General features: G+C 34.6%; 1 protein-coding gene across 9 annotated transcripts in view; it reads left to right on the top strand.

Moving 5' to 3' along the window:
• The window catches only part of LOC120961160 (homeobox protein abdominal-B-like), a 32,977-nt gene extending 24,277 nt beyond the window's left edge, over positions 1-8,700 (top strand). For all 9 annotated transcript variants that reach the window (XM_049605646.1, XM_049605644.1, XM_049605645.1 and 6 more), the window contains 2 exons: positions 7,358-7,569; positions 7,637-8,700. In XM_049605646.1, the coding sequence (XP_049461603.1) occupies positions 7,358-7,569; positions 7,637-7,831 (407 nt within the window). In that variant the 3' untranslated portion in view covers positions 7,832-8,700. The remainder of the gene's footprint in view (positions 1-7,357; positions 7,570-7,636) is intronic.
• The last annotated feature ends 3,572 nt before the right edge of the window (positions 8,701-12,272 follow it).

Raw genomic sequence — 12,272 nt, 5'->3', positions numbered from 1 at the left:
TTTGGTGAGTTTGGGCGATGGTTTTGTTTACAGTTGGGCTTGTAAACCATTTAAAAAAAAAACCAAAAGAGAAGATGCATGTACCTTTTGTATATATTGTGCGAAGGTACATTGACGTGTACTGTAAATCATAGCTAAGACAAACTTCCTTTTCATTACATTGCTATAACATCACGAGATGATCAGTCTGAATCTGTCTGAAAACGTATTTATTTATCTTTTGAGCTGCATATGCTTCCGCATTGTTTCGTGTTGTTTCGGAACTATTGACTGTATATCCTCTTTTGTACTAGGTACTGTATTAGTACTAGGTTGTAATGTCCTATTTATTACTATTGTGTTAATGATTACAGTTTTAGTGTTTTTTGAACACATTATTTTGCAACTAGGCATTAAATGTGAACACACAATATTAGTTTTTTAGCTTCCCATATTCCTACGATTGTTTAGGCGTTTCCCTGAATATGGTTCAATTGTATTGATGTTCAATCGGACGATACCAATAAATTGAGGGTCTGGTTGAGGGACCAATAAATCAAAAATCTATGGGATATAATGAATTCATCGTGAGAAGAGCCCACTTGATTATGTGAACCATCCAATAAATCGTGGGAAAACCTGTAAAACTTGTTGTTTGTCTATTCAGGTTATTCTATATAGGGTAAATGTACCAGTATTGGGCAGGTAAGTGCAGCAGTTTCACAAAATCTGCCCGTACACTTACAATTTTCATTATTTTGCATGGAAGTGACGTTATTTTGAACGATAAACCATCGTATTATGTTGCACTATTTTTTATTTGCCGATTTAAATGTGTTTTTGGAGATATTCGTGAAAATGCAAACACTGTTTTTGTTCCTATTTTTGGCAGCTTTGTCCTATTTCCGACAGGCTGTGCTCCTATTTTCGGCAACGCAAATACGGGTTATTCATTCATTCAAAATCAAAAATGTGTTATTGTTTCAGTTTCGGAAAGAGCCCACAGCATTGATCTGTCAAAAATTAAAATTTACCTTGTACCTATTTTCGGCAGCCTTGAAAGTGAATAAATGCCTGTTTTTCGTGATTTTAAAATTTCAAACGGGCGAGAATAAATTCGACAACCATAGCAACTTTCATAAATATCACACTATGATTGTGTTAGTGCTCTGGTTCTCTTAATAATGAAACCTGCCAACCTATAGGCTGACTACAAATCTATCGAAAAATTGTAAATTCTGCATATTCTGTTTCATATTTTGAAAAAATATGCAAGGAAATGATGTGAAACTTTGTAATTGAATAACAAAAGAGCATATCTCTACAAAAATATGTGTTGCGACAGTTTTCAACGCGTTTTTGCGTAATTACACGTTTTAGTTACCCTGCTGAAAACAGGTACAGTTACCATATCAGTTTTTTCGGAATTTGATACATTTGCTAGTGGGTTAAATAAGATAATTTTTACGAGTATCGGTATTGTTCAGCATTAAACAATTTATTAGTAGTTACGCGATGTAATTGTGAACAGAAACGGTAAAATCTTTAACGTGACGTAGATGAAATTGCTATATAAATAAATATGTCTTCTGTATGATATGTCTTCTTTTTCTTCTTCTTCTTCTTTGGCTCAACAACCGTTGTCGGTCAAGACCTGCCTGTACCACTAGTGGGCTTGGTTTTCAGTGACTTATCGATTGTTTTATGTACTCATCGCAGGATAGTCAGTTCTCGGCCGGTCAAGGCCAGTCTCGTGCTATAGTCGTCAACTCGTAAGATTTAACAACATGTCCGTCATGGGTTCAAGCCTAGAATGGACCGTCCCTCCGTACCAATTGTCTATCCGGCTGCGTGGTAATGAAATAAGTCTTGAAAGCCTGTAAGGGTCTGCATGTCCGCGTAGGACGTAACGCCAAATAGAATAAGAAGAATTTTGATAGCTTGTTTTATGCGATGCACTATTTATCCAACTATGTTAGGATGCTTATGCACAGGTTGTCTGTACGTAACATTCCGAGTTACGATGGAATTAAGAACCAATAAAACTGTTAGACGTACACTGTTTACGATCGCTTTGGCGTCTATGTGATGCCTATTACTCAATATTCAGGCATTTTCTTTTTCCAAAATACGAGCTGAAATTTCAGGTCATTGGAACAGTATTAATCATCCGGGTTGTATCCATGTGACAGTTACGGTTTGCCATATATATTTGCTATCGGTTTGCTATCAAAATTAAATGGGGTTTTTATTGGTATATACTACCCGATAATGATGGCGATAATGGTGATGGTTATTAGGGCACTTCTTTTATAAATGTCATGAAGCTCGAATAGTGCTCGTGCTAATTATTCAATTCAGGTGAAAGAATATAATAGATAAAAACTCTGTGTCAGCTTTTTACAGTCAGTTCAAAATGTATTCGTCTAGCTGAATATTTTACAGAAAAAGGTGAATTATGGCCGCAATACGTATGGGGCGATAAAAGTAATGATGAGGTTTGATAAAGGGATAAAGGTTTAATAAAACCTTCAATACACACGTTTTGCTAAAAAATAAGCATTTTAATATTGCAATAGCAACCAAAATACATAAAAAACTAAAAACAGTCGTTTGATGGACGCGCAAAAAGTATTCGTCTATCTAGCTTTTGAATTATTTACGCTGGACTAACACTACGTAGACGTGAATTAAATTTATTATAATCAATCTACTGATAACTTCCTTCTAAATTAATGCATTTCTGTTGTTTCAATTGCACTTCAAGCGGTCAGAGAGGCACGAATGGCAAGGGAGTTAAATGAATGGATCCTGATGGCGAAAATCGTATCTTTAATTTATGCATAACCTATCCTACCCATTTTTGAAGGTTTCAAAATGTATGGGATGCCTCGTTCCTTCATTTGATCAGAGTTTGGCCTTTTTTCTGACACTAATTGTGTGACAAACTGCACCCATCCCTGACGGTTAATCTAACGAAAGAAGCTGTTTAATGTCCAAAAAATCAAATTTTACCAAATAATCAGTGCATTTTGTGTTGGCCAATAAGATCAGGATAAGATGGGCCACATTTGGTTGATGGGTCATGCTGCATTTCATCGTAGCAGGTCAAGTAATAGCTTGAATGAGTGAGTTGGTATAAACATGTTTTGTTTGAATAGTACCATACACAGAAAGTTGCCAAATCTGTTAAGGTGCATCAAATAATTCAGGTGCATCAATTTGTTTCAAATTAGGCTCTACTAACATATTAAAACATGTTTAAATCGCCAAGGTCATACGGCCGACGTCTACCATAGCGAAAGAAGTCTACTAAGATGCAGCAGTAAAATCTCGTGTAACGGTAGCACCATGATGCCATGATACTAGAACTCAGTGAGAAAAGGTGAGCTAGAAAAATGATTCAAATTGATAGGAGACGAGATGGGGAAACATATTCATGCAGTTTTTAAGTACTTTGAGTCCCAGTTCTGAGAAATTTTACTTAAAATGTATCACATGTTTCAAGAACAGTCGAGCTGGAGAACATACAGGCCCGAAAAGCCAAACCAGCTGAAACCAAACTGATGAAAATGATTTAGTAGACTCTCAATATGATATCAGTTGCCATTTTTTCAATGGAAGTTGTCCTCGTAGTCCGGAAATGCAATATTTCTACCAGAGAATAATTGGAACAATCTTTAAAGGCCTTTTTAAAGGTTCAAATGATTTCAAATGATGCGTGGTGCAAGTAGTCGCCAATAGTCATAAATGTAATAAGAAACAAGATCAGGACATTTTTTGATTCCATAGCCTTTGTTTTCATACGCATATTTCGCCAAAAGTCTAGTAGACGAATACTTTTTGCGCATCAATCAAATGACTTTTTTTAGTATTTTAAATAATTTAGTTGTTATTGCACTATTTTAATGCTTATTTTTAGCAGTACGTGTGTATTGATAATTGGCCATAATTCGCCTTTTTCTGCAAAATATTCAACTAGACGAATACTTTTTGGACTGACTGTATATGGAGTTTCAAAGTAGGCGGCTGAAATCATGTAAACACTCCATACAAAACCACTCACAAAACTAGCCTGCGATTTTCAGCCTAGATTTTTTTAGCCTCAAAGCTAGAGTTAGATTCGAGTACCTTCGAGTTAGATTCAAAACAAAAAAGTCAAAACAAGGTCGGGTTTTCATTCATCGGAAGGTGCATTAATGAGATCAGGCGGTATAATCTAGGATCAAAGTGTATGTAGACAGGTTTTTATAACCTGTTAAGCCTGTTTTTTATAACCAAATTTGAACGTCACATTTTGACAGGCTTTTGGACAAGCTTTTGCTCAAATAGGCTTTAAAGTAATTTTACTTGAGTAACTTGAGTGAAAATTTTTCCACATGATTTTCAACATATTACAAAACAAAAATTCCAAACACAGTCCAGCTTGTGGCGTGTTCAAAATTATGTGGAAAACTGAAAAAATATTTGAATCCATATATATTTTTTGACAACAGAGAAAAACGTCTAGCGGTGTGAAGAATAATGAAATGCACTTTTGAAAGTGTACCAATTCACTTTATACGCCATAAAATACTCAAGAATAGATCATTCAAATATAAATGATTTATTTATTATATTATCGCTCTATTAAATGAAAATATATGTTTTCTTTACAGTAAGAAATAAAATAATGTACATTTGTACTCAATTGAATATAAATCATAGAATTATGTTTTTCGGAGCTTCTTATAAAATTAATATTTTCTTGAGGTCACGAGTTGATTTTTGTATGTCATCAACTTAAATGACAAATATTTTAATAACTTTTATAAATTTATGATTTACTATATTTGACAACATTGTAATGTTTGTATAAATATTTACTATTTCGGACCCAAAAGGAAAATTACTAAAAAAGATAATTGATTTTCATAAATATTATTCGAAATGATATTACTTGCAAAAATAATTCCACGACCTTGCGGGCTGCCTTCCGTCAGTTTTTCCAGAATTTTAACCATAGCGTACGAAGTCATGCGAATAGGCATGTTATCAAGTTCTACCTTCGATGGTTATCAATTCCTCCTCAGTTTTCGCAAAATTGTTTGAGAAGAACTTTTACACCATATTGGTTCAGAAATTCTGGATGGGATTCAGCGTGGGGTTGTTGGACCGATTCGCTGACTAGGGTGTCACATCGAAATTCCGATGAAATTCGCCTAAAATGATCGATTTGAGTTGTGACGTTATTGAATTTCACTGCGTAATCAGTGAACGTGAGTTCCTCTTCTTCTTCTTTTTCTTTGGCACAACAACCGTTGCCGGTCAAGGCCTGCCTTTACCCACTGGTGAAGTGAGCTTGGCTTTCTTTGACTACTTGTTACCATAGCAGGATAGTCAGTCCTACGTATGGGGACACGGTCTATTCCGGGGCTTGAACCCATGACGGGCATGTTGTTAAGTCGTACGAGTTGACGACTGTACCACCAGACCGGCCTGACCGGCCTGTACCACCATACCGGCGGAACGTGAGTTCCGCTTGCGGAAATGTATGTCCATGTTTTCCAGATACTTTTTCATTAATTGGCCGATTGCATGACCTCCCGACCAAGCAAACGCAGCAATGTAGTCACTTTTCTCTCGGTCTTCCACTTCATCTTCTTTTGATCTTTTTGCCGCTCAGGCTGCCACTTCTTATTCGACCTGCACAAGCTGCGGCACGATGTCCATTTTCTTCATGGCGGGGTGCCTTTCTTTGATTGCTCACGCTTGCTTCACTTTTCACTATCGACCATCACGGCTAGAGTTCAGCTGTTAGAGCTTTCAAACATTGGCTGCTGACTCAAAGGCTACTGCTATTTAAAGTGCAATTATCATCTAACTTTTTTACATTTTTTAAATGCAAATGTGATGCAAAATATTAACAATTCTACATTTAATTGTAATTTGTGTTATGATTCGAGTAATGCGTAATCATAAAAAATCAATGAAAAATGAATGTTGAATCTTGAACAACTATAACTAAGACAGTGGAAAAACCTGATGATATTTATTATTTTGGACATGATTATTTCAATTACAAAGCATCCTTAACAAATCATACAGCTAATGTTTATATTTTAAATGCTTTTTAGTCGTTAAAAAAATCCCAAAACCCTAAAATTTTCTAAATCTATTTCCTAATTAGTGATAACACTTGTATATCATTCAAAAAATTGAATCTTAACATTTCTTCTTCTTCTTTTGGCTCAACCACTGTTGTCGGTCAAGACCTGCCTGTACCACCTGCCTGTGCCTGTATCGAGTGATGTGATACAACGTACTGCATGCATGCAAAATAATAGATTTATTGCATTTTCGCAGCCCAGATTCTGCTATCAAATATTTGTCAATCACTTTTTCGCTGAGATAGAGGAAGTTTAGCAGCTTTCGGCGAATCTTTATTGAGTAATCCATGTATTGTCTGATGCCTACTTCAAAACAACGTAATCAATATTATATTTGATTAATTTTGATATTGAACCCTCAAATTCACAACTCCATTTTTAGACGGGCCTAAAAAAATTGGAACAAAATATCAACATAATTTAAGCTGAAGCTGTAACTGGATGTTAACCGGTTCCGCCCGCGAGGTTTACATTTTTTTTCAAAATCAAATTTTAGGACTTTTTGTGCTGATTTGTGATACAATTAGGTCGTTTAACAAAGAATATAAGTTTATCTTTGTTCCGCAGCAACATTCAACCCGAAACATGGATTATTCATTGAGTTATTAGCAGGTTTGACTGAACATGTTCCACTACTAATAACTCAATGAATAATCCATTTTTCGGCTAGAATGCTACAGCGGAGCAAAGATAAACTTCTATTATTTATTAAACAACATAATTGTAACACAAATTAGCCCAAAAAATTAATTTTGAAAAAAAAAAAAGAAAAACATTTTGGACGGCTCCAGCTAACATCCCCTGTGAAAAGACTTCATATATAGGATAAAAATGAATGCGGTGGAATAGAAAATTATTTCGGGACAAATGAAGTAGCACGTCAGAATAAACGTCTCAAGTGAGATGTATTGTAAAACTCACATCGCATAGTGACTTGATAAACCCTGTATTGGAGACAAAAGATCCTGTTTTAGTTTGGTTTAAAAGTATTGTTTGGGATGGACTATAAGGAAAGGAAACCGAACTGAGAATCAACCGGGTTGTTACAGTTTAATTTAAAAGTCAATGATAAGATCGCTTATTTGGCCAATAATTTTATGAACAATAAAAAAAGTTAATAGTTAATAGTTTTGTCGTTTAGAATATTGTATATACTTAATTTAGTTAACTAGTCAAAGTGATCGTTTCTATTATTAATGCTTTTTTGTATACATTTTTTATATGGACAGGCTCCAGCTTATCTGTTGGTGTCAGTGGTGTTGGTTCATGCACACCTTCCAATCCGCTTGAGTGGACAGGCAATGTAACTGTGAGGAAGAAACGGAAGCCATACTCTAAATTCCAAACGTTGGAATTGGAAAAAGAATTCCTTTTCAATGCATACGTTTCAAAGCAGAAACGATGGGAACTTGCTCGCAATCTCAACCTTACTGAACGCCAGGTACGCATTGAGAAAATTCTTTTTAACCTATAGCTAACGGTTATTTATTTCCATTTTCTTCGAGCAGGTAAAGATATGGTTCCAAAATCGGCGAATGAAAAATAAAAAAAACAGTCAGCGTCAATCTGCGCAAGCAAATAGTGGTAGTAGTAACAACAGTTCCAGTCATAGCCATTCCCAGGCGCAGCCTCATCACAATCCTCATCATATAGGCCTAGGACTGGGAATGTCAACACTACATGGCTCTAAAATGCATCAGTGACCTTTCGAGCAACAACCACACCAATCGAAAATACACACACAGCATAATCAGCAAGATTCTCAACAAACCTTTCAGCAACTTCAGTTGCAGCACCAACATCATTCAAATTCGACAACAATTCATGACCAAGCACAGCAACAGACACATTCACATTCTCTGCATTCTCACTTAATTCATCAACCATCTTATCAATCCAACCCCCCAGATAACCAGATGAAACAGGAGCTTTGCGACACAATTAATGCGTCGATGTGTAATAATTTTCCTCATGCACCACCCATAAACTATCGACAGCAACAATGATTTAAAATTTTAAACCAATTCGCCACATATGATAATTCGGTAGTAGAAGATGATGTGCCGCTATGGCAAAGTTAATACGTAAATGAATCGAGTTTGAAAGAAGTGAGAATAGAAGGACACAGGTATATTGAAAAGCCGATCGCCAACAATATCCAGATATTGCATAAAAAAGCAAGGAAACTCTGCGAACTATGTAAAGGAATCCACCGAATATAGAGCGACAGCGTAAGTTGCGTTTGCGAGGAGTATTCTGGAAAATCTGAAGTGTTGTTGGGACAGGTGTAAATAAATCTTAGGTATGTAAGCTATCCAGCCAGTGAGAAATGTCCAAAATTAAGACCGAGAGTGGGTTATTTAAGCTAAGGGTTAAGGGAAAACGAAACTTTCAACGAATCATAAATAACAGCACGAGGCAATATGAAGGGACAAGCGGAGCAACAGTCCAATTAGGAAACTGTTTCGAGCAATCATAATGTAGCCCTGTTGCTCGTGTCGGCGTATGAAGTAAATGAAGAGAGTAGTTGAAACAGGTAGTTCATAAAGTAATATAAATATTTAAAATCAAACTTTTTCTGTAAGTTACTTTAGATGCATGAAAGAAATGGAAAATTAGGTAAGGGAGTAGGAGGAGTAAATAGTACATGAAATAAGTTCAGCGTAAAAAAACTTAACTTAAATCTTATCTATATGTTGGCCCCTCCCCCCTCCTCCCAAACACACACACACACACACACACACACACACACACACACACACACACACACACACACACACACACACACACACACACACACACACACACACACACACACACACACACACACACACACACACACACACACACACACACACACACACACACACACACACACACACACATACACACAAGTATATATATATATATATATATATATATATATATATATATATATATATATATATATATATATATATATATTATATATATATATATATATATATATATATATATATATATATATATATATATATATATATATATACATTAACGTAAGAGGTGCAATGGAAGAAATGCAGAAGAACTTTAATAAAAAATTATAAACATTAGGAATAGTTTGACAGTATTTCAACATTTCACTCTATCGAAATAAAACAAAAATTTCACACATTATGAACCTTGTTATTTTCGCTGTACAGAAGAACCGAAAATAATATCTATAACAATCAATATCTCTTTGTGCGTTTTGGGTACATGATACATTTAGATTATGTTATATGCAGGATCGTTGTACAGGAAAGATGCACCCAAACTAATGAGACAAAAAAAATGTACATACAGCAATCAAAAAGAGACAAGACGATGAAATGAGGGAAACGTGACTGAATTGCATGTGATTATTATTATATTACTCGTAAATATGATTACTTAAGAGATATTTCATTTGATTGGAAGTTTAGCCTAATGTATTTCAGTTCAGATAATTTGTTTCCCTTCAACATAATTGATTTAAAACAAAAATATAATGATTTATATTCAATGCTAGCATTTGTTCAACAACTAAAGGATTTATTCTGTTTACATATCTATGATAATTGGGTCTCATATGATTGTATCGAATCGAGAATATAGATGGCCACTACTTTTAGTTTTAAGTATATAAATTCATTCGAGTGAATTTTTTTAAGTCAAGAGTTTTGTAGGTAGTTATGGTACAATCGTTAATAAAATAGTTTTTTTTTGTATATAAAAGTTTAAGTTTTGCTTTATTCTTTGCATATCTCATAAACGCAATAATGCTAACATGGCAATTGCATTTCATATATGTTAATCAATAACTCTTGGAAAACTTGACTACATTTTAAATTAAAATTATTTAAAATGATAAAATATTTGAGTTATTGTGGACAAAGTACGAAAATCGACCAAACTAAATATTTATTTTAGCATTTTGGTTCTTGGAAATAAAAGAACATGTGTTTTTGTGTAATTTGATAATAATTATTTATTTTAAATTACATAAATAATTATTTAACAGCGGAGAAACTATACATGAACAAGTTTTTAGCTATTAGTCTAGAATTTTGCTTATGCATGTACTCATCGTTACAGTTATGAAATTACTAATGATAATGTACAGTACTGACCGACAAAAACAGAAGCCAAATATACCCAACAATACAAGGAACAAATAAAATAATTAATGGTGTTTTAGCAAGCAGCTCTAAAACAAACTAATTATTCACATAGTAACCAGGAACTATTATATATTTACTGATTGGCTAGAGAGTTATAGAGCGTTAACGCTTGTTTATGCTAGTATGTGAACTATTCTTGTTCTAAAATTAATGATAGGAACATAATAAATACAATGAAACAAGAATTGAAACAATGAAACAAGAAAAAACAGTTTGATACTTTTGACATACTCAAGGTACGATTTAGTTTCAAAATTGAATGTTACACATAATAATAATAATAATAATAGTAATAAAATAATTAATGATAATAATAATAATAATAATAATGATATTAAAAATAATAATAATAATAATAATAATAATAGTAGTAATAATAATAAAACCTCTCAAACGAATTTATTTAACACATTCATATAATGCTTGCAGGTTGATGTTGAATTACATGTATTGCATGTTTTATGAATTTTTTGGGTTTTGTTTGAGTTTTACTCTACAACTCTATTCGTTCCATGGTTAATAAGATATCATCCAACTGAAATAACCATGGAATTTAATCACAGATGACTAAATCTCTGAATGTCTCATTCTCAAACAGGATCGTAAAAAAGAAAAAAAAAAGGGAGTGAATGATAAATTGCGGAATGAAGCTGAGGGAAATGTCAAAAAATAAAATATGTCAATAATATTTCTGATAGCAGTTTCTGCATTTCTATCTGCAGTTTCTGCAGATGAGTGTGAACTGTTGATTACAGTAAGGCGAGGTCTAGACTGATCTATATGATCTTTCTACACTTGTTTTAACTATAGTGATTATGATTAGAATTAGTAAAAGATTTAATAAACATAATGAAGTGAAACAGTGAAATTCCCTGCATGGGTTTGCCTAACAGCATTTTCTAAATGATGATATTTGTATGTTATTTTTTTCATTTGAATCCTTCAGATCCGTTAGGATCTTATGGTAGTTATTTTGACTTTGGCATGAAAAAAAACGGGAGGATCCCTGGTAGACATGTCATCGAAAAGTTTTGGCAGTTGTTTGAACTGCCATAATGAAGCAGAAGTTATATGACATATTCATATTCATATTTGTCTACCTACCGGTTACAAAAATACTTAAATAATACTTATGACCAATGTTCCTCACCTAACAAAAATTAAGGCAGCACTGGATTATCGAGGGTTCTGAGGCGGGATCGAAAAGATGATAAGGGAAGGTTGAAATCAAACATAGAGGATACACAATTGAATTGACGAATTTCACAAAGGCGGGGGTCATTGCGGCTCACAGCAGTTCGGCTGGACGGGATCAGTAGGGGAGGACAGTTACGTACAACACGGTTAGGGACGTAGAAAGGGATAGAAGAAAGGATGGATGGAGAATCAATATTACCAAGGTGTAAGGCGGTAATAAAGGACGATTGGGCATGGGAACGGTGGTTTTATAGTAGCTCCAGGCCAAGAAACTGACATCTGTTCTCGTAAGGTGGCAGGGGGAGGACAATCCACCCAGGATTTTGCACATCGCAAACTTGATGAATGATCGCTGCACCCGCTCGATACGTTCGACGTGGAACTGAGCTGTATGGGGACTAGACTACTGAGCAGTACTTCAAAATCAATCTGACCGGTTAGCAGAACAGAGTCTTCAGCCAGACATCGAGGACTTTGACGATACAAATACGATTGACATGCACATAATTTAGAATGTACGAGTGAACGATTGGACACTGCGAACGACTAAACGAAATGACGTTACACTTATCAGGGTGTAAAATGAGGGAATTACGAGCACACCAACAGGAAAAAACTGTCAAGACTAATTTGTAGGGAAGCACAATCACTAGAAGATACACGGAGAAAGATTTTGAGGTCGTCTACGTAGCAGAGGAAACAAACAAGATGGAGGACAGTATGGACATCCTTAATAAAAATTATAAACAGCAATAGACTTAGTACA

Source organism: Anopheles coluzzii, chromosome 2 (assembly GCF_943734685.1).
Source record: "Anopheles coluzzii chromosome 2, AcolN3, whole genome shotgun sequence".
In the NCBI taxonomy this organism is placed as follows: Eukaryota; Metazoa; Arthropoda; class Insecta; order Diptera; family Culicidae; genus Anopheles; species Anopheles coluzzii.
Note: the sequence above shows the minus strand (reverse complement) of the source record. Positions and strands in the feature narration are given on the sequence as shown.